At 48.8% G+C, this 26,742-nt stretch overlaps 10 protein-coding genes across 10 annotated transcripts; 2 read left to right on the top strand and 8 right to left on the bottom strand.

The window, feature by feature from the left end:
* Positions 1-386: 386 nt before the first annotated feature.
* N7489_000943 (uncharacterized protein) lies at positions 387-5,567 on the bottom strand (the record flags this gene model as incomplete). The annotated part of the gene is made up of 14 exons (XM_056706698.1): positions 387-686; positions 740-892; positions 943-1,128; positions 1,190-1,703; positions 1,762-2,165; positions 2,223-3,293; positions 3,355-3,537; positions 3,588-3,656; positions 3,711-3,780; positions 3,835-3,893; positions 3,950-4,625; positions 4,677-4,784; positions 4,839-5,405; positions 5,461-5,567. The coding sequence occupies 14 exons, from the start codon at positions 5,565-5,567 to the stop codon at positions 387-389; spliced, it is 4,467 nt and encodes a 1,488-aa protein (XP_056571000.1).
* Positions 5,568-6,460: 893 nt separating this feature from the next.
* N7489_000942 (IGBP1/TAP42 family protein) lies at positions 6,461-7,636 on the top strand (the record flags this gene model as incomplete). The annotated part of the gene is made up of 3 exons (XM_056706697.1): positions 6,461-6,672; positions 6,728-7,004; positions 7,061-7,636. 3 exons carry the CDS (start codon positions 6,461-6,463, stop codon positions 7,634-7,636), a joined length of 1,065 nt encoding a protein of 354 aa, XP_056570999.1.
* A 183-nt stretch (positions 7,637-7,819) lies between these two features.
* N7489_000941 (porphobilinogen deaminase) lies at positions 7,820-8,922 on the bottom strand (the record flags this gene model as incomplete). Its single annotated transcript, XM_056706696.1, has 2 exons — positions 7,820-8,574; positions 8,658-8,922. 2 exons carry the CDS (start codon positions 8,920-8,922, stop codon positions 7,820-7,822), a joined length of 1,020 nt encoding a protein of 339 aa, XP_056570998.1.
* Positions 8,923-9,483: 561 nt separating this feature from the next.
* Positions 9,484-12,379, top strand: N7489_000940 (putative LON domain serine protease; the record flags this gene model as incomplete). Its single annotated transcript, XM_056706695.1, has 3 exons — positions 9,484-9,946; positions 10,010-12,236; positions 12,292-12,379. 3 exons carry the CDS (start codon positions 9,484-9,486, stop codon positions 12,377-12,379), a joined length of 2,778 nt encoding a protein of 925 aa, XP_056570997.1.
* A 431-nt stretch (positions 12,380-12,810) lies between these two features.
* N7489_000939 (mitochondrial 54S ribosomal protein uL23m) lies at positions 12,811-13,743 on the bottom strand (the record flags this gene model as incomplete). The annotated part of the gene is made up of 3 exons (XM_056706694.1): positions 12,811-13,087; positions 13,225-13,512; positions 13,631-13,743. 3 exons carry the CDS (start codon positions 13,741-13,743, stop codon positions 12,811-12,813), a joined length of 678 nt encoding a protein of 225 aa, XP_056570996.1.
* Positions 13,744-15,832: 2,089 nt separating this feature from the next.
* N7489_000938 (uncharacterized protein) lies at positions 15,833-16,591 on the bottom strand (the record flags this gene model as incomplete). The annotated part of the gene is made up of 1 exon (XM_056706693.1): positions 15,833-16,591. The coding sequence occupies one exon, from the start codon at positions 16,589-16,591 to the stop codon at positions 15,833-15,835; it is 759 nt and encodes a 252-aa protein (XP_056570995.1).
* Positions 16,592-17,367: 776 nt separating this feature from the next.
* Positions 17,368-17,895, bottom strand: N7489_000937 (uncharacterized protein; the record flags this gene model as incomplete). Its single annotated transcript, XM_056706692.1, has 1 exon — positions 17,368-17,895. One exon carries the CDS (start codon positions 17,893-17,895, stop codon positions 17,368-17,370), a length of 528 nt encoding a protein of 175 aa, XP_056570994.1.
* Positions 17,896-18,920: 1,025 nt separating this feature from the next.
* On the bottom strand, positions 18,921-20,316 carry N7489_000936 (protein kinase RIO2; the record flags this gene model as incomplete). The annotated part of the gene is made up of 3 exons (XM_056706691.1): positions 18,921-19,942; positions 20,009-20,153; positions 20,254-20,316. The coding sequence occupies 3 exons, from the start codon at positions 20,314-20,316 to the stop codon at positions 18,921-18,923; spliced, it is 1,230 nt and encodes a 409-aa protein (XP_056570993.1).
* Positions 20,317-20,821: 505 nt separating this feature from the next.
* On the bottom strand, positions 20,822-23,814 carry N7489_000935 (proteasome regulatory particle base subunit RPN1; the record flags this gene model as incomplete). The annotated part of the gene is made up of 5 exons (XM_056706690.1): positions 20,822-20,848; positions 20,901-23,213; positions 23,272-23,436; positions 23,504-23,568; positions 23,676-23,814. The coding sequence occupies 5 exons, from the start codon at positions 23,812-23,814 to the stop codon at positions 20,822-20,824; spliced, it is 2,709 nt and encodes a 902-aa protein (XP_056570992.1).
* Positions 23,815-24,407: 593 nt separating this feature from the next.
* On the bottom strand, positions 24,408-26,535 carry N7489_000934 (uncharacterized protein; the record flags this gene model as incomplete). Its single annotated transcript, XM_056706689.1, has 3 exons — positions 24,408-25,549; positions 25,611-25,871; positions 25,917-26,535. 3 exons carry the CDS (start codon positions 26,533-26,535, stop codon positions 24,408-24,410), a joined length of 2,022 nt encoding a protein of 673 aa, XP_056570991.1.
* Positions 26,536-26,742: the final 207 nt, after the last annotated feature.

Here is a 26,742-nt window from a genome sequence, read left to right as displayed (position 1 = left end):
ATAAAAATCTAATAGATTAAAAATGATTGCAAGATAGTTCCAGGCCTATGCTGTCCTGAGTCCTCTGTTAAAGATCAAAAAAGATACGCGGCGTGTTTGCTTTACTTCAGGGGATGCACACTATTCCCCATTAGGTTAAGCTTGACACGACCCCCATGCGGACACCGCATATCCATGGCTCTCGTCCCTGGCCCGTTCCTTTCGAAGTATACCTAGGTAAGCTTCACTATATATTACCTAGGTAGGTATATTGACCGGGTAGGTATATTCAAGTTTGTGGATCCTATGTACAGCAGTAAGATCTCCATATCGTATTCTGGAAATTCTACTAGAACAAAACAAAACAACCAATTTCCTGCGAGCTGTCCCCCGCAATTTCTCTCCTTTCAAACTGCCGTTCCAATATTTGCATGGTCGGCAGCGACCTGTCCACCTTGACAAACACAGTGGTATTTTTCCCGGAACTCGGAAAGTGACATTCCATCAATAACAGCCAATGCCCTGGTACTAGCCCTCACTTTAGCATATCGACTAGAAGATGCAACTGCGCTGGCAATGGATTGGCCATGCACCATAACCGCAGCAAAAACCCTGGGGGTTTCTCCCTCCACGGCAGGGACTTCTGCGGATTTCAAGCAGTAATCGACGCATCGGTAGTTGTGAGTCATTTGACTATGGAGGAACGTCTATGGTCTATTAGTACAAAGGGTATAATATCAGGGGCAGGAGATGACCTCACCGTTGGGTGCCTGTTTGCAAATGTGTCGTAAATTGACATGTCATGAAAGAAGGGCAGGATATGCCTTTGGAAGAAGGCCTCAATCACTGTGAAGTCGAAGCCAGAATCAACAAATATGGCACCGAGATAAGCCTCAAGCATGTCGGGAAGACACTGTAACTCCGTGAGTATGTGGACTAGCCCATATTGAATAGAGAACTTACCTTTGGAGAATCCGACGTCGAAAGCCAATAGTCTACCTCTCCATTGCTTTCACTCTCTGCAAGCTGAATTTCCTCCGCGTATTTGCTGTTTTGGATCATGAGAGGATTGCTAAAATGCTGAAGATGAAGATGAAGGCCCAGTTTCACAGCCAAAGCACCGAGAAATTTGTTGGATACCATAGCCATCTATTGATTGATGTTAGTATGGAATTATGTGTGACTTGGCTTTACTAAACGAAATACGAACCTTGTGTTCAGTCAACCACTGCGGATCCCGGTTGGGGAACCGATGGAACAAGTGCTCCACGCACACCATATCCAAGAGCGCATCGCCTAAGAACTCCAGCCGCTGGTAACAAGGCACTTTGGCCCATGCCAGTGGATAAGATGGATGCGTGAAAGCCGACCGCAGAAGACGGGGGTACTTGAAGTCGTAGCCTACTTTCTCGAAGATCTGCCGAGCCAAGTTCTTTTCGAATCCATCAGGCGCCCTGTTCTGGTACAAAGGGATAGAATATGCAGAGATGTAGTCTTTCCATGAGGTTGCCGTGTGGTTCTGGCTGTTGACGAAGATGGTCACGGCTTTGATAGCCATGTCATAACGATTATCATCACCTCCTGAGAGTAACGATGCTCCTATCAATGCCTCGCAGACATCTGCTATAGTCTTCTCGGCTAAGGAGTGCTTGCCTTCACTATCAATAAATTTCGCGTGGTCTCGGCCATACTCAAGCGAGAGACCGGGGGGATACCACATATGCCTGTAGTTGAGTGTCAGTTAAACATTCGCTTGTTAAGATCAAACGTTAAAGAACATACCGAGAGAACCCACGACTACGTATGTACTCATATAGCTTCAGTTCAATTGCATTTTTGAACAGGTTTTTGTTGCAGATGAGACACATTCTGTTAACGTGGTAGTCGTATTCATCATCGTCGGGATTTTGAGCAAAGAGCGAAATGGATGTTGCCATCTTGAGCACAGAGTCTCCTAGCAGCTCAAGGCGCTCGTAATTTTTTCCCATTCCTCGCTGAACGTGAATCTGTAGGCTCCGATGCTCTTCGGTGTTATCCGAATCTTTGGTGAAGGCCTCCAGGGCATATTCGAGCTTGATATCACCAAGATCTAACATTTTGCATCCCTCCTGCGCGATCAGGTAAGACTCCATTCGAGATATTATCGCTGGAAAGACAAGACAGGTTGCGGCAACAGACATGGAAATCTGGGTTACATATTAGCATCTTGGGTGAGCTGGAACGTATACTGATACGAAACTTACTGCCGATATAGCCAAAGGCTGAGGGCAAATGACGCACCTCGTGTTAGAGGCTCTCTCTTCCTCCGCCGCTTTGTCAAGAAAGTTCCGCCGAAGACAGATCAACTCTGCCTGCAAGACCGGTTGAGTCCAGATACATCGATCAAAGAATTTTGGACGTGAGTTCTTGCTCAAACTCAAGGACCAATTCATGATATCGTTTGACCATTTTCGAGACGGTGCGTAGGATGGGGGTGGGTCTGAAGGACGTAGATTGGGGTCTATTGCAAGCGGGAAGTATCGATACTTTCCATTCCAGTCGTCGTAGATGAATTTGGTCAGCAATGATTCCGGCTCCATGTCAGTAGACCACATAAGTTTGGGGTTATCTTGGACGTATTGCAAAGCATCCCAGTCAATCATGTCAAAGAGACTTGTTGATGTCCTAATGTCCACATCTCCTCGAGCAGGTGCAAGCCAGTACGGAAACTGTTCCGTGACATGCTTATAAGTCTTGTGGAACACGTCATGGAACACAGCAAGTGTAAATGCAGTCAAAGTCTCGAGCCCTTCGGAAGCAACCTCAAGGCAGCCGTCAATACACAAAGACTGAACTGTAGTCTCGATATCATCATCCAAGAAGACGGGAAAAGTGGGTATCGCTGCGATCCGCTCTCGTGTCAGCAAGACAATACTCCCGTGAGCTCGAGTCAGAGGCTCTGATGGAATGAGACGAATAACTATCGCGTAGAGACGTGTTGGAATAGTTCCCTGCTGTCTTGCCCAGATTGAGGGCTTGGTACGCATCCTGTACTGGTCAGTCTTCTTTGAAGTAATGGCTAATTTAGCATTTCGCATCGCTGGCAGGCGCTTGTGGTAGACGGAGTTGAAGTGCTCATCCAACAGATTCCTTTCGCGAAGTAGCAAACATGCATCAAAAGCAGCCGACTGCTTAGCGAGTGATTTCTTCGGTTCGGAGCACCCAAGCACTCTTCGCACAGGCGACTTCTCCGGCATAATTATTTCACAGCTGAATGATTCGTTTTCTGACATGACAATGTATGTGACCGAGGCCGAGATCTCATTTTCGTATTGCTGAGATTTTGTCACCGTTAGCTTGATGGTGCAAGTCAACAGAAGCAAATTGGCCTCTTACCAATGAGCTGGCAAATCGTGCCAGTACACCAATCGCATGGCGATAGGTCAACATGGCACCTGTGCTCGGGATAGTGTACGTTCTCTTCCGATCTTCCTGGTGAATAAGCACTCCCATATCATGATCGTCTCGGTACAATTTTCGGTCCTCTGGCAGCAGGTTGCAGAAATTCTTCATGAGATGCTGTTCATGTTAATGAGTTTGGTGCTATATCACCCAGAAAGGATCCTTACCTCTGCTCTTCGAACTTCCTGTAGTCTCGTGCTGTGGTTGCGATTGCCACTTTCAACCATGGTTGCGTACTGCGAAATAGTGAGTAAATCAAATGCGTCTCATGAAAGTGAATGAAATCTAACCACTGAGTCGGCGCGTCTGGCACGGCCCCGGCTTTGGACATATTGAATAACCGTGTCATACAGATCGAATCTTTTTGTTGGTCAGTAAAAGCAGCAGCGACGATTAAAATGTTAGAAGACATACCTAACCACCAGGTTACAGTCTGGGATGTCAAGGCCTTCCTCTGCAACCGATGTTGCAAACTGAGAATGATTAGATTTTCTCTACAAGCAGCCTTTCTGATTTGCTGAAAACTCACCAAGCAGTTGATTTCACTTTTTCGGAACTTGACCAAGACAAGAAACTGCCGACGAAATGTGGAATTCATTCCTAGGGCATCTCCCTTGCGGACACCGACCAAGACATCGGGACGGAGGTTTGGGAATTGCAGCTTTTCGCACAGCTGTAACAATACTTTAGCTGTGTTGCGCCTTTGTGTGAACACAATGCATTTGGTATCTGGAGACTTCGCGAACTGTTCTTGCAGCTTTCTCATCAAAAGCTCAACTTTGGAGCTGAGATCACTAGGCGTAAATGTCTGGTTTGCAATGTACTCCTTGACTAGCTGGTTGGCTTCTTGAATCCGCTTGATCTCCTCCGAAGCCTTTTCAGAATCCTGAGGATCAGATTCGCTCGCTTTGCCGACACTGCCCTCCAGCTTGGGCAACACTTCGTCCGACAGGGCCAGAGCCCATACCTGGTCTGCGCACCAAGACCCTAATTCTGAGCTTGCAACAGATGCAAATCGAAATGCGCCTTCGAGAATTGGCATATCCCCATATTTGGTTTTCAGAGTACTATGCAGATGGGTCTCAAGCGGCAGAGGAAGCTTATCGTAGACCCATTCCTCCTCTATTGGCTTGTTCACGAAGTTTCGCAGAAGGGCAAGATCCGAGGTTGTTGCAATTCGACAATTTAAGAGAGTCTCGAGTTGCCTATATACAGTAAGCAGAAGCTTCTACTTTTGTCTATTTTGATGTGCTCACATTGCTGCTTCCGCTATGTCACACTTAGCATCAACCGGGGAAGCAGTCATCCCGAAGATCCTAGGCCGCTTTCCAGGATCGGCTTTCAAATAGGAGTCTCGGATGATACTAATAGATATTAGCTTTTGCCGTGATGTTATAATTGAACAATGGGCTACATACCGAGCATACGGATGCTCCTTTTTGGCATGGTGGGCTTCGTCAAAGATCAGAAGGTTGATCTGGTCAATCCCTATATGGCCATTCAATAGAGAGTGGTTCAGGATCTCTGCTGTGCATACGATCACCATGTACTTTTCAAGGTGCTTGTCCCATGTTTGTTGGTCCCAAAGATCAGGTCCTAGGTTGCCGTAAAAATGACCGACACTTTGATCGAGGTTGTTTCTCAAGACTGCAGACTGTTGAAAAACCAGGGTTACACTGTCCACCAGGAAAAAGGCGACGCGAGGTTTTCTGCCATTTGCACGTTTGTTGAGTTCGATTTGGAGGATATGCTTGAGCAAAAGCACAGCCACTAAAGTCTTCCCAGACCCTGTGTCAAGAACCGCGATTGTGTTGCTAGCCCGTGCTCTTTCAAATAGCTCAATTTGGTATTCACGGGGGTCCAGGACCCCACCTCCGGGTTCTGTATTTGCAAGCAAACGAGCAGTTGAAAGTTCAGCATCCGATAGTTCGATATGTGCCCCATTGGGGCCATTGCTCGGTCCGTTAACAACATGCTCTTCGAGCCTTCCGAGTTGTCAGTATAAATAAGCCTTGAAACTAAGATACGTTGGAAACTCACAGTGCAGTGAACATAGCATTTTGAGCCCGGTGCCGGTGCGACTCCGTCAAACGTTTGGGCACAGCTTCATCGCCAGATATATCTGAGGCAGTGTCTTCGGGCTCCATGTTGATAGATTTATCGTGTGCTAGGATACGTTGAAGAAGGAAAATTGAAGAAGAAGAAGAAGAAGAAGAAGAAGAAATAAAGCTATGCAATGTGGGAAAGTTAACCCCGGGGGAGAGAAGAAACAGTAAGTAAGTCGGCAAGAGCAAACGAGTTATACAGTTGGGTGGTCCTTCCTAGTAAGGTATAGGTTTCTCATAAGTGAGGTGAAAGTGATAGATCGTCCACAGGTGTATATTTGTAGGCTATTTCAAAAGGGCTCCGTGTGTTTGACAGATATCCACAGACAGCCTGGCTTAGACTCTTCTTTGATATTGTAAGGAGGTAGCATTTTGTTTCTGTACCAAATAGGAAGGTCGTTTGCACACGGATATCCCAGGAATCACATGCCTGTAGGTCCCATATATATATATGCACCTAAGCAACCTGTTCCAACGACAATGTAAAACTAGGACCAAAAATACTGGTGCATAGGTAAAATGAGCAGACTATTTTATAGTCCTGTAAAATGATTTAAGAAATAACGACTATCTGAAGAGATTATAAAAGAGGAGAGCCCTGGAGGAGAATAAGAGTGCGATATCAATGCAAACCGACCAATCAGTCAATACTTGGCATAGGCAGAACATACATTGATTTACAAGGGAAGGAACATGTTGAATTAAACATATACTTTGATTTCAACCTTGGAATAAGTCTATGGAACTCCAAAAAGGCTGAGGAAGATCGAAGTATGAGCCCTGTCAAGGCTTATCTGATAAAAGCTTGGGCTTATCGCCTTATCGAATTTCCAAAACTCAGATCCAGATCGCGGGGGACACGCGCACCCTTCCCAAGCACCTCTCAAACCCTATCTTCTACCTAATTCAAGTCCACAAGATCAATATCAGAACCAATGGAGGAACCACAGAGTCTTCGCTCTCTATTTGCATCAGCAAAGGAGCAAAAGAGTGCACTGGGGTCGCGGGGTGACACCAACGCCGAGAGCTACCGAGACGAGATAAATGCGACGATCGCCAAGTTCCAAGAATGCCAGCGTCAAGTGAGCATGCTGTCTCTTTTCAGCTCTAATGAACTGTTGGAAGATATTTCAACCAGCGATATCCAGTACGGCACCTTGATTCCCGCATTGCGTTGCCCATTCAGCTGATTTGTTGTCCAGGTACATGACACTGGAATACCATCTAGCCGAGCTTATGCAGCGAGTTGCTACCTCAGACCGCGAAGCGGCTCTCAAGCGTGCACTCGAACAATATGAGAAATACCTGATGCGCTTGGATGAGTACCTGCTGCTCTCTGGCGGAGATAAGAAGCTCTTTGAGCAATACATGGCCAATCCGACGTCTTTTACCCTGGCACCAGCCAACGATGCTGCTGCCAGACGGGAAATTAAAGTGACACGATTTCGGGAAGAAAAAGAGCTCAAGCAGAAACTGGAGGTATGTGGGATCTCTTCCTAGATATTGTTTGGGGTTCTTGCTTACCCTATTGGAAGTACTTCGCACGCAACGAAGCTCGACTGCAAAGCGATGATGATGACACCCGATCTCTCTATCTAGCAGAGATCCAGCTTTACACCCACCAGACCTTCCAGGCCTTAGATCTCCTGATCCAGGAATTGTCGATACTTTCAGCTATGCGAAACGCACCCCCTCGTCCCCCTCCGACGGACGATCCCAGACAGCGAAGCAATATTGGAGGATTAAATTACTCAGAGAAGTTGGATCCTTCTATGTCACAGCTTTTGGGGGGAGGCAGAGGTGGTCCTATCCTGAACAGCAAAGGAAAGCCAATGCAGCCGTTTACTTTGTTGGGTCGGCGCGCAGAAATGCAACAAGGAGTCTTTCGTCCGGGTCATAACCTTCCGACTATGACAATTGAAGATTATCTCGATGAAGAGCACAGACGAGGAAATGTTATTGAAGGAGGAGGTGAAAAGTCTGGCATTAAACCGCTAGTCGACGAAGATGATCACGAGATTGCCGACCAGGAGACGATGAAGGCGCGATATTGGGACGAGTACACGGAAGCTAATCCGAAGGGTGCTGGAAACACACTGAATCGGGGATGATTTGGAATGCCCTGCACGAACAGAGCTGCTTTACTATAGTCCAGAAAGCCACGGTAGATGGAGTTTCTGGCGAATATGCTTGATATCTTGAACGAGTACGAACATACCAGACAAGAAAACTCGTTCACTTCATTTTTTAACAGGATATATCTGCCTAGTCACAGTAAAAGTCTATTTGAGCATTTAGACCGCGGTAGAAACGGTCTCCTTGGCCTTGTTCTGTTGGATGGCCTGAAGAATGTCTCCAGCGCCATCAGCCACCAGGGCCTTGGCTACGGTGATGCCGAAGGCCTCAGCACTTTCAGCAGAGGTGACATCGGCTTCCAATTCTACCTGAGCACATTCTTTGCCATCGACACTGACAACAACAGACCGCATTCGCAACTGCTTAGCACCCTGCGCATTTTGGACCCAACCGGTTTCCACCCCCAACGGGGCACTGCAGCCTCCCTCGAGAGTCCGCAAAAGACTGCGTTCAGCCAATACCGAGAATGTGGTATCCTGATGACCAATCTTGTCCAACATATCATGCAGAACAGTGTCTTCCTTGCGAATTTCGATGCCAAGGGCACCCTGTCCGACAGCATAGAGCATGCCGCTGTTCTTGGAGTCCAAATATTGGGTGATACGATCCGCCAAATCAAGACGCAGCAGACCGGCAGCGGCTAGAATGATACAGGCATAAGGGCTATCTTCAGCGTCTAGCTTTGACAGGCGAGTGCCGATGTTGCCACGGACATCCTGGACCTTAAGGTGGGGGTATTTCCGGGCTAATTGTGCTGTGCGGCGGATGGATGAGGTTCCCACTACGGACCCGGCGGGGATCTCGGACAGACTCTTGTATGGCAAACCTTGTTTCACCACAAGGACATCCCTGCTATCTTCGCGGGGCATGCTCGGACCTAGCTTGCAGGAAGAGGGGAGAGTAGTGGGGACATCTGATAATTTCGAAGAAGTCGTCGTCAGCAATTTTCTTGGGTTAAGACAGCTATGCTGTTTGAAATTGAAACATTTAACAAACCTTTCAGCGAGTGCACGATAATATCGACCTGTCCGTCGATCATCAATTCCTCCAATTCCTCCGTCCACAGGTTCTTGGTGTTGAAATCCCGCAGTGCAATAGTGGTGTTCAGGTCACCGGCTGTCTCTTTGGAGAAGATCTTATATTCATATTGCGGGAATGCCTTCTTCAATGCGTCAAGGACCAGGTTTGTCTGAAGCAGAGCGAGCTTAGATTTGCGGGTGCCGATAGTGATGGTCTTTTGGGTGGGGGCGGGGGTAGACATTTTGGGCAAAGAAAGAGTATGCTGAGAGTAAGCTTGTAAAGAATGCGAGTAAATGTGTATGTTGTATGTATGTTGTATGAGCTCTGCCCAGATACCAAACAGCCGAGGAAAGTCACGCGAAGAGGCGAAAGTGGATTTGGAGAACTCCGATCACGGGACACGTGCAGATCAGGTAATTCCAGCTTTGCTCCGTATAACATTTAAGTGTACAATAACTAGGAAGTAGAAAATATATGAATAATATTAGAGTTAATACAATACATGTAGATCTATAAATTAGAGATAGACTATAATAAAAAAAAAAAGCAAATTGTCTAAGTTCTTCCCCAGTTGATCGTCAACCTCGGCTTCGGGACGTGGAGATTGCCAGACATGCGACTTATCTCCCCCGGACTTCCCATCTACGTGATTCTGGAACCTCCATCTCTCCTCTTCATATAATCCATTCACCTTCCCCCTCTCCACATTCCACATTCCCCATTCCCCATACATTTTACACTTGATCTCCCCCGGATCCCTGTCTTTGCCACCCCATTCCATCATCACTAGGGCCTGTACAAGATGGGAACAAACGGTAGAAGTACCAAGCTTCCCCTCGTACCTCTGCCCAAGGGCTCGGTTCTGCTACCCGGCGTGACTCTACGCATTCCAGTCTCCAACCGTCCCGATCTCGCCAATCTCCTTTCGTCACTTGTGGACAAGCCTTCGAAGCGAGATGCGTCTACCATCACCTTCGGCTGTGTTCCACTTAATTCACCGTTCCTGAGCCGGGATGGACAGCAGCTCCTCGAAGGCGAGGACTCGGACTCGGAGCGAAAGGAGGAATATGACTCGATTGACGCCGGTCAGGCACGGAAGGAGGACCTGTTCCGATACGGAACCATTGGCAAAGTCATCGGAGTTCAGCGCCGGGCCTACTCCGAACCGTTTTTGCTTGTTCAAGGATCGCAAAGATTTACTATTAAGAAGGTCCTGCGAGACCGGCCATACTTTGAGGCCGAGGTCTTCATTCATGATGAATCCAGTTAGTTTCTACGGACACAAAGCACAGAGACCACATGGCTAACTATACTTCCTATGCTTCTAGACTCTGGCCAAGGTGATGCAGACGTCGCTGCGCTATTCCAACAATTGAGACAGCTCTCTCGAGAGCTTCTTACTCTGCTACGCCTCTCCTCGTTACTGTCGGCAGCCTCCTCTCGCCTCTCGCCACTCGTTGCCCGAAAGTTCGAGCTCTATATATCGAAGACAGAATTGACACAGGCCGGGAAGCTGGCCGATTTTATGGCAGATGTGTCTGATGCAAGCTTTGAGGAAAAGCTACGTATCCTCGGCTCGCTGGATGTTAAGGAACGGTTGGAGAGGGTTGTTGAGATCCTCACCAGACAGGCACAGCATATTAAGAGTAGCGTCAGAGTCACCACGGTTGGCTCGACGTCGTTCCCCTCATCCGGGATGGATATAAGTCAGATTGACCCCCGTGAACGTGAACTGCTCGCAAAGCGTGCAATTTCGGGTCTCTCCGGCATGACGCCCCCTAGCGGACGTGGCAATGACGAAGAGAAGGAGCCTAACGAAGTAGATGAGCTACAGCAGAAGTTGAATGATGCGCAGCTTAGCCCCGAAGCTCGGAAGGTTGCGGACAAGGAACTGAAACGCTTGCGAAAGATGAACCCTGCCAACGCCGAGTACGGTGTTTGCCGGACTTATCTGGAAAACTTGTCGGAAATTCCATGGACTAAGGTGACAGAGGATCAGCTTGGGCCCGACACCTTGAAGAATGCCAGGAAGCAGCTTGATGAGGACCACTACGGATTGGAGCGGATCAAGAAGCGATTGCTGGAGTATTTGGCTGTGTTGCGCTTGAAGCAGTCCACCAACTCCGACGTTGAACGCCAGATCTCAGGGCTCTCCAAGGACTTGGACGCCTCGGCGGTCGGAGATGTTGAGAAGGATGTCCCCCTGCTGTCAGAGACTGACCGGGTTGCGTTGGAGACCCGCCTTGAGATCCTCAAGTCCAAGCGTATGACCGACAAGTCCCCTATCTTGCTTCTAGTTGGACCCCCTGGAACTGGCAAGACTAGCTTGGCCAGGTCCGTCGCTGCCTCACTCGGCCGAAAGTTCCACCGGATCTCCCTCGGTGGTGTCAGAGACGAGGCTGAAATCCGCGGCCACCGACGCACATACGTTGCAGCCATGCCTGGTTTGATTGTGAATGGGTTAAAGAAGGTTGGCGTTGCAAACCCCGTCATTTTGCTCGATGAGATTGACAAGGTCGGCGGCGCCAACTTCCAAGGAGACCCGTCCGCCGCCATGCTTGAGGTTCTTGATCCTGAGCAGAACCACACCTTCACTGACCACTATATCAACATCCCTATTGACCTGAGCAAGGTCCTCTTCCTTGCTACTGCCAACTCACTGGAGACGATCCCGGCACCTCTGCTTGACCGCATGGAGACTATCTCACTGTCTGGATACACCACTGTTGAGAAGAGGCACATTGCCAAGCAACACCTGATCCCGAAGCAGATTCGATCCAACGGCCTCACCGAGGGCCAGGTAAATCTGTCCGACGAAGTGATCGATAAGACCATCACCTCGTACACCCGCGAGTCAGGTGTGCGCAATCTAGAGCGGGAAATTGGCTCTATCTGTCGCCACAAGGCCGTTCAATATGCCGACGCCGGGGATGCCGACCGCCTAGTTGATTATAACCCTGTCGTATCAATCGATGATCTGGAGGATATTCTGGGTATCGAGCGATTTGAGGAAGAGATCGCCGAGAAACACGGCCGTCCTGGTGTGGTCACAGGCCTTGTCGCTTACTCCACCGGTGGCCAGGGCAGCATCCTGTTCATCGAGGTGGCAGACATGCCCGGCAACGGACGCGTTCAGCTAACCGGTAAGCTGGGCGACGTGCTCAAAGAATCTGTCGAAGTAGCCCTGACATGGGTGAAGGCACACTCCTTCGAGCTCGGTCTCACCCACGACCCCAGTGAAGATATTATGAAGAGCCGGAGCCTGCACGTCCACTGCCCCTCCGGCGCTATCCCCAAGGATGGTCCCTCTGCTGGTCTTGCCCACGCCGTTGCCTTGATTTCCTTGTTCAGCAACAAGCCCGTTCCACCCCAGATCGCCATGACTGGCGAGGTCTCCCTCCGCGGCCGGGTCATGCCCGTCGGCGGTATCAAAGAGAAACTAATTGGTGCTTTGCGTGCGGGCGTCAAGACCGTGCTGCTGCCAGACCACAACCGCAAGGACGTCAAAGATGTCCCACAGGAAGTTAAGGATGGTCTGGAAATCGTCTATGTCAAGTAAGTTATCTCAGCCCAGCCTTGGTTTAGTTCAAGTGCTAACAATCATTCACAGGCACATTTGGGAAGGGCTCCGCCAGGTCTGGCCCGATGCCCAGTGGCCAGGCCAACACCAAATGAACTTCGTTGAGAGCCGACTGTGAACCGTTCAACACCTAAGTATAAGGCGCCTTGCTTTGCCTGTCCCTCATCTGTTGCCAGCACTGCGGCCCGCCTACCCTCTTTTTGCATAGCGTATAATAGCCCGAGGCCCCAGTGATTTGTATTTAATCAGCTTGTCTTTTTGTGATGCGTTCATGCCAGTCAATATTGTGTCTATATCACTCTACATACCGTTTCAGTTCTACAATCAACTTACAATTCACAATGTTTTTAAAGATTTGTGTGAACCTTGACCAGATCAGAAAAAGATGATACGCCATATTCAGGATGTATACAATCTACCCCAAGAGTATAATACACAGATCCAGTCAAAATGACATGAACCATAAGATAGAGCAAGAAACACCGATTTTCCCCAACGGGGAAAGAAAAAAACCATGAAGAACAATGCAAGGAATCACATCAAAACCGATTACCGTGATCCATGCTTCCGCCCCTTACCATACCAGGCCGGCAGCGTAGGGGCGCGGGCGAACGCACCATCCTTAGCCGCTTTGTGTGGCTCCAGGCCCAGAGCCTTCCAGGTCGGTCTCCAGGTCTCCTTGTTCTCGAGCAGCGCCTTAGCCTGCTCCTTGTAGGCATCACGCAACTGCTGATCGGGCTCTTCACCCTTGTTGGGCTTGGGGTTCTCCTTTTCTTGTTGGTCGATCTGCCACTTCTCGGCCTTTGACCAGCTTTCGTGCTCCCATCTATTAGTGGATATTGGTTAGTGAAGATGTTCAGTTTGGTTGGAGGGTGCATGTGTAGTATGGGGCATATGGAAAGAGGAAAGACAAAGGAATGGAACTCGAAGAGGACGAGAAGGTTAAGGGTAGGCGTCACATACGGGGTGAGATCCTTCGGCTCCTCAGGGTACACGAAGGGCTCCTTCAATTCGACGGTCATGCGCTTCTGCGACTTAGGGCGACGCCAGGGGCCGAAACCCTTGCCATCGCGCGAGATTCGTGTGATTGGTTGTGCCTGAACGTAACTGCGGATGCCGAGGACTCCAACTCCATACAAGTGCCATAGGTAGCTGCGGAGATCGAACTTGTTGAAGTTGAGGGGGACGCGGAACTGAGCGTATCGGGGGGTGAGATTGGGGGTTCGGACGAGAGCAATGCGGAATTGAGGTCTATTGGGACGATAAATAAGCTGGGATTCTTTTTTATTCTGCGGCAAATGCTCAATTGGCCGCTCAAATCTGTTGAGATGCTGTTTTGGTCGAGCAGAGTAAATTTTGGGCAACGTACAGGTACACGGGCTTGCCGAGTTTGGGCCATTCATATTTTGGGGGTTGCTGGACCCCAGCCTGGCTTTGTAGGCGGTGCAGGGCCTTCGCTTGAACACTGTTGAGACGCACCATGGCGTTGTTGAGTGGAAGAATCTGGAGGTTGGAGGTGCTTGCGGATCGCGTATCAAAACTGCTTTGGCCGATCTGGTCACGTGATCTCTAAGTATGCGCCAATAGGGACCACACAACACTCACTGTTGGACATTCAGTCAAGGGTCGAATTGATTACGCCTGCCTCTAGTATAGTAATAGGTTTCTATTATTAATAATAATAGGGGATTGTTAACCGCACCCCCGCCTTGGATCCTCCCCCTTTGGATCATAACTGACTAACTAGTTAGTTACCCCGGGGCCTAATTACTGCCCCTTACCGCCTTCAGATTTTCACACCGCCTTCGTGTCAAACTACCCTCTGACACTATAGGGCGACAGCAGATACCTGCAACTTGTATGCAAACACATAGTAAAAATCAGTCACTTTTGTCAGCACCTATACCTAGGTAACTACCTAGGTAGGTAGCGAGCGTATACCCAGCACCATCCTAGCACCGAGTCCTAAGACGTGAACGTGGACTTGGAAAAGGGGCCAAAAACACGCGCGTCGAGGGTGAAAATGATGGATATCAATGTATCGAGCACACTAATGCTCAATTCGACAGAAATATACGATTTTTTTCTGACCAAAATGCATAATTGCTAATCCAATAGTTAAGCACACTGCTTCATGTCACACGAAGACGTTTTGGATCTTCTGTCTCTGGCTGGCATAGCTGTCGTTTTGCCGGTCGTGATCGCTGCAACGGTCGACATTTCAGTGTGGAGCGGTGAAAATCGATGATCAATGCTCGGCCAAGTTCTTCATTCCAAAGGACATTGTCACACCGCAGATCTTCGTGAATGATTCCCAAGGCTTTGATTTCTTTGTTTAATCTGCGAATTTCCCGGCGGAGCCAAGGCGCCAGCTCTATCGATGCTGTGGTTTCTCCCCCCAGCCCATCACGAGCATATGACGAATCTCTCCAGCCCTATAAAGAAAATAGATTTTTACCAAGTCGATCGTACCTAGGAAAATAGGTATAGCAGACCCTTGGGCCTTACGTAGGATTTGGTATACCTATGCTTCGCGGGAGACTTCTTTCTATAGCCCTAGCGTGGTTCCTTTTCCGACGACGGTGTAGCTATATACGATATAAGTAAGTTTGAAAGGCGCACCGTACGCCCTGTAACCTCCAAGAGGTGTGCATCGGTCAATATTCTCGTCTAACTATACTTTTAGTAAACGTACCAAATCTTCTAAGGTAATCGGATGTTAGTGATCGTTTCCGCTTCGACGATAGAGTATCACATTTAGACAGTAGTCGTCTAGAACACCGCCAGACTATAGTCCGAGTAGACAACGCTACGTACAAAATTGAGCATTACGATACGGGGTATCGTTGCTTTGATTATCCCTAGGGTCCCGTTGACGACCTGCTCCTTGGGCAGATAGGGAGGATGTAACTTGGCTGAAGCCCCGTTTACGGCCTGTTGCTTGGTTCGAATCGGAGCCTGATGAGTCTAGAGACTGCGAGCGATGCTGTATACCCGACGGTGTATAGCTGGCCTTAGACCTTATAGGCACTCGGCGAGCTGCTACTACCGTTGGAGAATCCGGCGGAGATAACGGAGGCTTATAAGCCGAACTGGATTCCGGACTCGTGTACTCTAGGGATATACTATCGGAGTGGGTAAGGGTCTGCTATAGTTCTACTTTAGGAATCTGAGAACGAGTGTGGTCAAAACCGGTCGTCTAAATATGGAGCTTTAGTCGTATAGAATTTCGCCATTCCTAGCCACGCGTAGGTGAGCGAAAGGCCATCAAATATAGGCATAGAATTCGTGTAATAGAAGTCTCCGGTTATTAGAAACTATCTTAATCTTTAACTTCTGTATCCACCTCGCTATTAGGATCACATAAGAAATAATAAAGCGTGCTAGGATCATTATATAGAACACGGAGGAGGACACGGGCAATCCCGTTAGTCATATAGGAGTACTCGAGCCCTTCCTGAATTATCATATGGTACTCCTAGACAATAGCGGAGCAGACAAGGCGCTCTATATTGTACCTTAACTTCGCTTCCTTGTCTATAGGTATTTTATTCGATTTGACCATATCCTTCTATAAGTCTATTAGTCGAAGCCCTATCCGAAGGGTTGCGATAGGAAGCTTATAAGGCGGCTTATACTCGACAGTCGTAAGGAGAGTGGTAGTATTACCGTCGACGCGATAGACGCAGAACTGGTTAGGTCTTAGGTGGGGTACACTTAGGAGGGGTATACTTAAGGATTGGCTGGTATCCGCCTCCATTATATCGTTGTCATTCAGGAAATTCGTATAGTTACTAAACTGGATGCCATCCCTAAGGCCGAACTCGTCGCGAGCAGCGGGTAGTTTACATAACTCGGTAACTATATCGTGGACATGTTCTTCTACGGCGAATCGCTTATAGGCTTCGAGTTCTTGCTCACAGCTTATAGGCTTACGACAAAGTCGTAGGCCTAATCCTTCCAACATATGCAAGGATGAGAACAAACGTGGCGCCCCCCCGGGTGTATAAAGGTGGTTGTAGACGGACCTGTAGAGCTCCGATAGTTGCGTTGGGCAGTCGGTCCAGTGTTCCAACCGTGTTGGGCAGTATTTCCCGGTGGGAAGGGGTACCTTCCCTGTGGTCGAGCGAGATGGTATCTCAGCCCTCAACGGTCGAGAGAGTAGGGTGTGGGAATGGCACAAGAACTCCACGAAATTGGTCGGTCGGGTGCGCTCTTCAGCTTGTTCCCGTCTCTCTTTCTCCTGTCTGCCTTCATCTTCAGCTTGCTTCCGCCTCTCCTGTTCCTGCAGATAAAGAGATTTGTAATCTGGAGAGCTGTTGGCGGCCATCGTCTTGGTTGAAAAGGTTGTTGTTGTGGTGTTTAACGTCCAGGGGAAAAGGTTGAAAGGGGGAAGCAATGGCTGGAGTGGCAGGTCGAACCAGCAGGCTTATGTCAGCTGACCGCGGCACCTGGGCACGGTCTCCAAGACTGCTGAAATGTACTAGCGGACGTAGTCGACAGACAACCTGCTCTGCCCCGTAATTTGCTTTTCCAGCATAGCGTACGTCGGGCTCTCCTGCGGCAACGGTCTCTATCTCACTCGAATTCTTAAATCCTGATCGCCAAACATATTCCTAAACCGCCTCTCTGAACCGCTTCGCTTAAGCGGATACCTAATTGCCAGAATCATTTAAAGTACAGTACGACGTGCCCTCTATTGCAGTCTCTGCCTCCGTCATGACTTCTAATCTACAGCAGCGCATAAGGGATAGGAGAGACAGATTAGCAGGGGTTATACATATACATAAGGTTCCCTTTTTGATATCCATTTCATATTTGCGATGATTTGTGATCCACAGTCCCTAGATGTAAGGTCTCAGGCTCCTTGCGAATCCAGAGGTTGCTAGCGTCTGCGATACAAATGTAATCCTTTTAATGCACAGCATATTTCAACATCATTAGAATGGCCTGGAAGGGTATAGACATCATAATCAAGCCACATTTGCCTTGTTCTCGGAGATTCAGCGTCTGCCAATGGTTTTCTGTGAAGTGCCCTAGTTAGCCAGATTCGAGGATCGATAAAGTGCCCTAGTTAGTTAGATTCGAGGATCGATAAAAGCGAACTTACTCATTGCTATTGAAGACATTAAAGCCGGTGGAAATAATAAGCATAGGCCGAGCAAGATCGGCGATAATCTGCTTGACTGGGGCGGCAGCAAAGGCTGATATCACGATCGATTCCTCGTCAATTTCCGCGAACCCTCCTGCACCGTGATGTCCAACAATTTTGAATCCATTGTTGGTTAGGATCTTTTCTGCGAGCTCTGTATAATCCGGGTCCTGAGCAAGTAATGGCACTATTTCATTGCCACGACATAGTTGAGCTTTATTGCCACGACAAAGTTGAGCTATAGTGATAGCCATCGAATGCTGGATTATACAGCCCGTCACATTTTCTATATCCGAGGTCTCATCCCAAGAGCCATGCTGCTCTTTTAGCCATCCAGGGGCGGAGCGGCAAAAATCACCGAGCCCGAAGCAGAGAACTTTCTTCACAGTGTTCGTACCGATCAAATCTTGGATTAAGGCTGCCAATTGCTTATAGGTCGTGCTATTCTGCCATAATAAGTCTTTCTCCTCAAAGACTTGCATAGGCTGTGCTATGAACCCTCGAAAGTTTCGTGCAGTTTGATTGCTCCAATCCACAATATAAGAGCATAGGTAGGTTTCGATTGGGCCGCTGGGTTGTGTTTTGACAAGTTGCCAATATTCTTGGTACTTGATATAGGGTTTCCTAAGGAAAACTTAGATTATAGGCTGAAATTAGGTCGGAAAACTTCGATTGCAGGCTGAGATGAGGTCGGAATACCATACCCACGTACGTACCAGATAGGAGTCTGTACTTGGAACAAGGGATTGGAAATTAGGACTATGCTTCCATCAATCCGACGGACTGAAAATCGGTCCATTATATAGGATTGGCCCAATTGTTGTTCTATGGCTTTGAGATCCTCTCTCGTCCAGAGCTTGGTACCAGAACTGTACAGATCTGCGGCTCTTTGGCTACTGATCCGCCAATCCGAGCACCCGTAGTCAAGGGTGATATGCTCGGGTGATACGAATAAGTAGCTTCTCACTAGCTTCCCAACATAGCGGACTGCATAGCGAGTGAAGAGGACAAGCAGTCCTAAGGTACAAAGGAGCCGAGTGTAGCTGTCCAGGGCATATTCTAGAGCTTGTGGCATGGTCTCGTAGCTGCTGGTCGAGTAAGGGTGAGGAACAAACCTCGTGGTGAGTTGTCGGAGGAAAAATACCTAGAATTGGTTGGAAAGGGGAGAAGTTTATTCGTGTACGAAGGTCAGAAAAGAAGAGGCTAGGACTGAGCCGTGACATTCGATGATTGATCGCTTTTGTGTATGGGCACGACTCCTGCGCAAGAATTACTATGACTGAAAGTTCCTACTGCAGCTGGATGTTTAGGTGTTAGTCACATCTCGTCACGTGTGATGTGAGAGCGACGGTCAGGTATGGAATCATTGTTATGTTTTTGATATTTCTTTCCTAAACGGAGAGTTTATGTATTCTAAAAGACATCCTTTGGTAGGAAATTCTGCAACCTATATTACATGCTTTATTCATCGTAAATAGTCATTAAGAAAGCCCAAGATCATTTCCTTTTATTGCTCCGTCGATCCAGAGACTCGAAGTTCTTCCAACCGTTTGGTGCTGTCACCGACATCTTCGGAGTCCTTGGTCTCGTGGGCATCACTGGCATCCTCGGCTTCAGATCCGGACTCTTCCTCATCATCTTCATCCTCATCTTCATCGTCGCTATCCTTAGAAGCCTCTCCATCTCCTTTGACTCCCACGTCTGCCATATAAGCCTCGAGCTCACGGGCCATCTTGCGTGAGAAACCTGAGGCTTCAACTTCAACATCCAGACGTTTGCCGGGGTTCTTGAGGAGCTTCTTTCTCGCCTCGGCGAATGTAGGGCCCTTTGAGTCGCTCACAAAGTGGAACTTGCGCTTGAAGTATCGCTTGATACATTCCACATCACGGTCAAAGTACATTTCAGCGTTAACGTGGTCGACAGACACCATCTGCGGGAAATCAATTAGAACCGGGACCAGCCGGATATGCTCATCTTCCTCTTCCTCAGTGAGCTCTTTCCCCTTCATTTCGGGGTCTAGCTCTTCCTTGATAAGGATATTGAACTCGTTGAAATCACCATGGATAAGACCATATCGCGCAAGTTCCAAGATCATATTCATAAGCTCGGAGTACAGCCCAGCGGGGTCGGCGACTTTTGAGATTTGGCGCAGAGGGAAAGCATCAATTAGACTCATGACGATGGTGTGTCTGTTCTGGGCAATGGGCTCGGGGACGGAGAATCCGTTCTCGCGCAGAGCCTTCATGAAAGCGAACTCCTTCATTGCTGCCAATCGAGACATGTACATCCATGGGGCTGAGCTGCGGTGCCGTAGGTAGTCGCGGTTTGTCTTGACTGTTCGGAACGAGATACGGCCGAGACGGTGGATTTTCATAATGCGCTGCGCTCCGGTGTTATCTGCCACCACGATAATGTCTGATTCTTTTCCAACCCCGATTTGGTTGCCAACTGAATAGATGACCTTTGACTTTTGGTGCGCGTTCAACGCAAGATAATCCAATCCTCCGTATGCGAGTCGGTATCCGTCATCTATAAATCGAATACGTGTATTAGAGATAAGCTCAGATGCAGAAGTACATGGAATGCAATGCATACACTTGGCATTCTTGACCTTTGCGATCAAGTTGATTTTCGCGAGGTTTGAGATTGCGCGATTGACACCGCTGCCGCCTCGGAGGCCCGAAAGCTGTGAGATCAATGGCGTTGGGACGACCTCATGGTTCCGGCTGCCGGCTTCACACTAAGATAATCTACATGTTAGCTAATGAAGAATGCGCGATAGAATATCCCCAAAGAAAGAATATCGCGGGGTAAACCCAAGAGGAGGGGCCGATAAGTACCGCTGCGAGAACTCGGAAATCCTCGGAGGTGAGGTAGCGAATAGCCTTAGCGTCGAGTTTCATGGCTGCGAGGAAATGAAGGAGCCTTTCGCTTTCTTCGAATTTCCTTGAATTGAATCGTTGAAGACCAGAACTTCAAGACGAGTTGGATCACTCAACGATGCAGCGGAGGAAAAAAGTTGATAAGGACCTAGCCCTAAGCCCTATTTCCTATCCGGGCTGAGAACCTTGATAGCTTCACCTTTACATGGATAGCATTCTGGGATGGTTATAATGTTGTAACCGGGTATCTCTCTCAAAATATATGAATACAAGGGCCTGGTTCAGAATGAGTTCCCTACTCGTACACCAGGCTCTACAAATCCACTGGGCTCCAAAATACCTACTGCATAGTCTACTTATAGATCCAAGCAGTCGTAGAAGACAGACAGATAAAACTGTAAAAATAAATCCATGCTATTCTTCATTCGTTCTGAATACATTAGATCCAACGATAACCTGACCACTATACGAGTCCTGCTGGTTGCGAGCGATGGATGTAAACCGGGGAATATCTAGTCTAGCTTGCTTATTCGGGGTTTTCATAGTCCGGGTTCTGGAACATAGGTTAGTACTGGCAATTTGCACTTGAGGTAAGTGATACGTACTTTGCGCAAGATGACCAAGCCTTCGAGAGTGCTGCTCAGAGGGATGTATTGCTCATCCTCAAGCTCGGCCCTCTCACCGTAGGCCAGGAGGACTGGCGTGCTCTGAGTCTGCCATCCAGTGATGGTCTTCGGACGACCTGCCTGGCCGACCACATCCACAGCCTGACCGACGCGGACGTTGACGGTGAGTGGCTGAAGGTCCTCATCGAGTGTAATAAGGAAGCGGGGGAACATGGCGGTAATGAGGAAGTAGAGCAGGTAGTGGTGTTCAGCGAGGATGAATTGCTTAGCATCGATGAGCGATACAAGCACAGTAAGCAAACCCGCTGCTGAGACACGGGAAAGGACCTGTCGGTCGGTGTGGAAGGGATTAAGCGTCATGGTACCCTTGCCCATGTGTAGGAGACCTTGGGCGATGCGAACCATGAATAGTGAGTTCTGGTCGCGGTGGTAGTAGCTGGCCAATTGCCGGAGAAGCTGTGCGATACGGGCATTGTTAGTACCAGCGCCACAGAGACCCATTGCGAAGATGGCATTAATGGCAACATCGTTGTCATTGTCGTGACTGTACCGGGACAGTGTGTCGTAAACCTTCATCTGTGGGTTGCTGGGGCTGATCAGGCCCATAGCCAGGGGAACAGCCCGGCGAATGTTGCTAGACCCGTAGTGCATGAGGTGACCGAACTGGCGGAGAATCATATCCTGTCCGACATCCTCGCCCATGGAAATGAGAGACAGACCGAGAACAGCATACGACTGAACAAGCTCATCGCCCTTGTTCTCCTCCTTTTCTTCAATGAGGTCATTGCAGATGTGGAGGAGCTCTTGTAGCTTGAGCACCGTACCAGTACCTGCCCAAGCGCATACTGAGGCAAGGACTGAAGTGGGCTTAGCCATGGGGTGGTCAACTGCCTTGAGGATATCGAGGATGACATCAACCTCCTCTTGACGGCCGAAGTACAGAAGTGCCAGACCAAGGGCCATGAACCTTGTCCACTTGTCCTTGAGCTGCTTCTGACGCTCCTCATCCATCAAGGTCGTCGCGATTGCCTCGCTAACTTGGTGGTTTGATGAACCAACAAAGATGAGACCCAGCGAAACTGCTGCCATGGCAGACAGCTGCATGTCTAGTGAGGCGTCCTCCACAATCGGGAGGAGAACCTCAAGCAGTTCTTCCTTGTTGGAACCGGCATATGCCAGACCAAGACCCATGATGGATGCAACTCTCATCGGCACGTTCTTCGCCTCAAGGTTGTCGGGATCACTCAGGAGGGCAAGGGCGGGGTCAGAGTCAAGTCGGACGCCGGAGTTTAGGATACCAATAGCGAGCAGTGCACCAGCCTTAACCTGGTCTTCTTGCGCGTAGGTGAACTTGTCGATCTTATCCAAACCATCCTCGACATCACGGTGTAGCAGCATACCCAGCGACGCAGTTGTAGAAAGCATGCCATCATCCTTGGTCTTCCACACCCACGGGCGCTTGTCACCCTCCACTAGCATCATCTCATCGTTACCAAAGCCAGAGTTGGCAAATGAGTTGACAAATGCGCTGGCCAAGTTGTGTCGTGCAGAATCAAGATTGGTGAGGCCGGCTCCGCGACTGCTCTCAAGATGTGTCTTGTAGATATCCTCCGGCATCTTTGGGTCCAGAATATTGAGTTCTTTGCCCAGAGACTTGAAGTGCTTCGGGATAGAAGTGTTGTTGAGACAATCAGCCAAGGCCTCTCCCTCCTCATCCTCGGCCGGGAGGTCGAGCCAGATCTGCTGCCGGGCGACAAGGAAAGCCATCTGTTTCTTCAAAGACATATCAGTCGTGGCATGGATATCACTCTTGATGAGCTCAGTGTCGTTCAACCGGATAGCTAGCACGATCGCTTGCGAAAGCTTGTTGTAGCGGACGTAGATCGCGTGGGCGGTTCGAAGGAATTGCTGATCTTCAGGGTAAGTGAGTAGATTGACCATGCTGACCATATACAAGCAGACTCGAGCATATGTGTTCTCGTCAACAAATTGAGGAATATCTTCGATGATTTCCAGTTCGCTCATGAGATCAACAGCATCGGCTTCAGCGTTATGACTCAGGAAATAGGGCACCAGCGACAACGCAAGGTCCACTAGATCCTGGGTATCCTGCTCTGCGTTCAACCGGTTCAGATATTCTTGTCCGATTTCCAGTGCGAGATGTCGGATATACTCATGACCCCAAGAGCCAAGGTCTTCCGATTTGGCCAACAAGCGGTATTTGATGGTTTCCAGTTTCTCTTCATCCCCGTAGGTCATTCCAAGCACAGACAGCATATCGGCCAACGAGTTCTAGGAAGGAGTCTATCGTTAGATATTGACAAAGCGATATAGGCGCCGGAGAACTAACCTGCACAGGGCCTGGGGCCCATGTCTCGTATAGCCCTGCCAGGTCATCATAATGCGGTCGGAGGAACTTGAGAGGCTTAGGAACAGCTGTCATGGAGGAAGTAGAAGTCTTGATAAAGTTCTTGATTGCATCCAAAGCAGGCCCATAGAGCGAGGTATCGGGTTCCTATTGAGAGCAGAAAAGAGGATTAACGTCATCGTGCTATGCGCACGGGACAGGAGGGTGACTCTACCTTTAACCGCTCAACGAGCATCTCAAGTTCGCTCTTCAATTGTTGATCCTCTTCACTAAGTTCCTCTGTAGAGAAGCTCCGTCAGCATGTTGCTTTGAGTGCTACCGTGGAGTCTTGAGAGAAACCACATGCTCCGCTGCGAGAACCTTGGGATTGCCTTATCGCAACGTACCTTCTTGAGATGCCTCATCTTTCTTCTTTTCGTCTGCTGGCTTCTCGCCTTCGGTCTTCTTTCCGTTCAACTCACGAACATCATCAACCTTGCCCTTGCCCTTGTCGGCGGAGGTTGGCCGTTCGCCCTCGTTGGCCATTTCTGATGGTAGCTGGGAACCAAGTCGGGGGGAAATCGAAGCGGCGTGGGAGAGGTAGGTATCGCAGATGAGCAGAAGATGGTATTACAACGCAGAAATAGATGAAATTCTGCAAGTAAAGAGTAATGCAAGTGGATTGTAAGCTGGTGATGGAGAAACAGAGCTAGGTCTGGTGCAGCTCCGGAATCAGATTACATAAGGTGCCAAGCCCTGCGGAAGGCCCTCGTCATTGTTTTGGACTTGCGATGCAACGACTTCACTTCTATGACTCGAATCCTTATAACTTTGATTTATAAGGGACAGAATGGTCTGCGGAGTTTACGTTCAAACGAACATTTTCATTTTATGGTTATACATAGAATAGTCCTCTGGGCTTTTGTTTTTACTACCTTTGTATACAACATCCAAAAACAGGTTGATGTGTTCTTACATGTAATGTGCATAGTATCATCTTAGACCGAACAGATCGGATTATTCGATGGTTACGTCGTCAAGGACATGTGCCGCATGAGTGGCCGACCATCCACGTGTATCCTAAACTTGGTAAACATGCCGGTGAAATGACACCTCAGATCCTGGATATCGGAGGGAGTTCATTCTTGAGTGCAAAATAATAGGTCTGGCGAGGGCTCATCAACCTCGCTATCTCTGGCACATCCTCCGTAATAAATTCGAAATTGCTGGGCGTATTCTTCGGTCTGTTGACTGTACGCCGCGGCTGTTAATCCCTCTCCGTCGTATGAAAGCAGAGACAAAGCATCAAGATCGGGAAGACCTGAAGGGAACAAGTCAAGCAATGGCATAATAGTTGATGCACGGTTTAACGGTTTCTCGGTGGACCCCAAGCCAGAGGAAACACCACCTTTCAGCGGCTGAGTAGGATCATGAATAATTTGAGTGCCTTCTTCGCCCGAGGTTGCGGGATTGCTGTCACCGAATTCTTCTGGGGCCTTATAGAGCTCGTTGTGTACTGTGGCAATCGAGGAATATTTGGTGCCTGGGAATGCTGGATAGAGGAGATAATATCCTCTGGCCCGGATCATCTCAAGCATGTGTTCCATAAACGCCGGATATTTCTCCGATATAAACTTTGTTTGGGGGGCTGTCGCGGATTGCGGAGTCGACAAGCGGTTAGCCATGAAGGAATGGAACTCCGCCCATGCATCACCGAAATATAAAGCTGCATTACTATTGGGGGCCTGCCAGAGGAACGAGGGAAGAAACTGTCCTTTCCCTTCAACGGTCATGGGCGGCGGGGTGAAAGATTGGCCATCAGCAGTGGGTTTTGATGACGGTAGTTCGAGTGAAATGCCGATCATCTTCGAGAATATACGCTTGGCTCGGGAAGACTGTTTGTAGTTCAGTACAGCAAACTTCAGGTAGTGATAGAACGATGGTGCGAGCTCCGTCTGTGGAGATAGCAGAAGCAAATGTGTCATCTCAGGGTCCCGTGGATAGAATGACTCCACAGTTCGAAGCGATGATTCTGCTGTGTCCATGTCACGCGGTTGAATGTGCCGCCGAATAGTAATTCGGCCAGGAAGCTGGGTCAACCCGCCCAAATGTTGTAGAAATTGAAGCAACTGCGAGTCTACCCGCTGCGAGAGCTCTATTGTCAAGCTTGGAGTCGATCCTAAATAGTCGGCTGCATCCAATGACTGGATAAGCCTGATCAAAGATCCAGAAGATTCGGAGGGTGCATGCACCACCATTTCGATTTGCATACTATTCCAGGCTATTGTACTTACGATCAGCATTCCGGATCTAGCATATCAAAGAAGGGAGAGATGACTTACATCGAAGAGCTTCGCTGTCCAGTGAGGCTATCCACATAAGATCCCTTGAAGCAGCGGAGAGAGCAACGTGAGGGAGGGCATCTTCTCGAGAATGGACCTCGACTCCGTCCCAGAAAAAGGGGTCTTCCCAGTCCCGACCCTGTGTAATGATAGCCTCGGGGCGGATGTAGAGGTGTATGTTTTGCAACCCTGCTATCACGGACCGCTTCATACGGCCATCTGTAGATTTGGATGCATAGTCCGGCCGAGCATCTGTTGTCGCTAAGTCAGCAAAACGTGTTGACCATCATAATCTGAATATCATACCGTGCCAGGCCATCGGGCATTCACTATCTCTGATTCTGTTGACTTCTTTAATTCCTTCAATCGAAACTTCCTCCTTTCCCATCAATGTAAAATGCACATAGTTCAGCCGTTGACCAGCCATCCGACAAGCTAGGGGCAAAAGATCCGACACACTATGGAGACTTGAGGCTGCAAACACAACTGCACGGCTGGCAGATTTCCGTGAATACTTATAGCGAGGAAGAGAGTCGGCCAATTGGGAGAACTTGATCATCCCATTATAAGCTTCCTCATTTTGGTTCGATTCCGACACCTTAACTGGAAAATTGCCCGGTTGTACAGTATCTGCCTTGGGAACAGCAGATGGCTTGTCCGAACCAGCCCATCTGGCAAGGGTTTCTTCTCGTAGCTTCGCGATCGCAGGGTCGTACCGATCTACGGCGGGTCTCAGGTCCGTCGGCATGTGCTTGAAGAACTCGTAGATGAGAACAAGCGCAATAATCACAAACAGTATTCGGCGAGGTCGAGGCATTGCTCGATGCTGCAGAGGTAGAAAACGTGCTCGGTCGGATGGTCGATGGTCGTCATCTTTCTTGCCCATCTCTTCATCAGCCCGAAGGGGCATCTTTGCACGGCTCATGATGTGCGCCCGGAATGATCAAGGGCAAGCTCCGTGAGCTCCGTGGTTCCTTTTATGACATCGAAGCAAACAATAAATACAGAGAACAAATTCGACCGAATTGTTGCGTATTCATTGAAAGAGGAAGAATGAGAAGAGTGCAGCGGAGCAAACGATCTCCGCAAACAATGACGCTGGGCTCTCTTATCGCCTTATCGGATCTTCGCC

Source organism: Penicillium chrysogenum (assembly GCF_028827035.1).
Source record: "Penicillium chrysogenum strain IBT 35668 chromosome Unknown utg000001l_segment0_segment0, whole genome shotgun sequence".
In the NCBI taxonomy this organism is placed as follows: domain Eukaryota; kingdom Fungi; phylum Ascomycota; class Eurotiomycetes; order Eurotiales; family Aspergillaceae; genus Penicillium; species Penicillium chrysogenum.
Note: the sequence above shows the minus strand (reverse complement) of the source record. Positions and strands in the feature narration are given on the sequence as shown.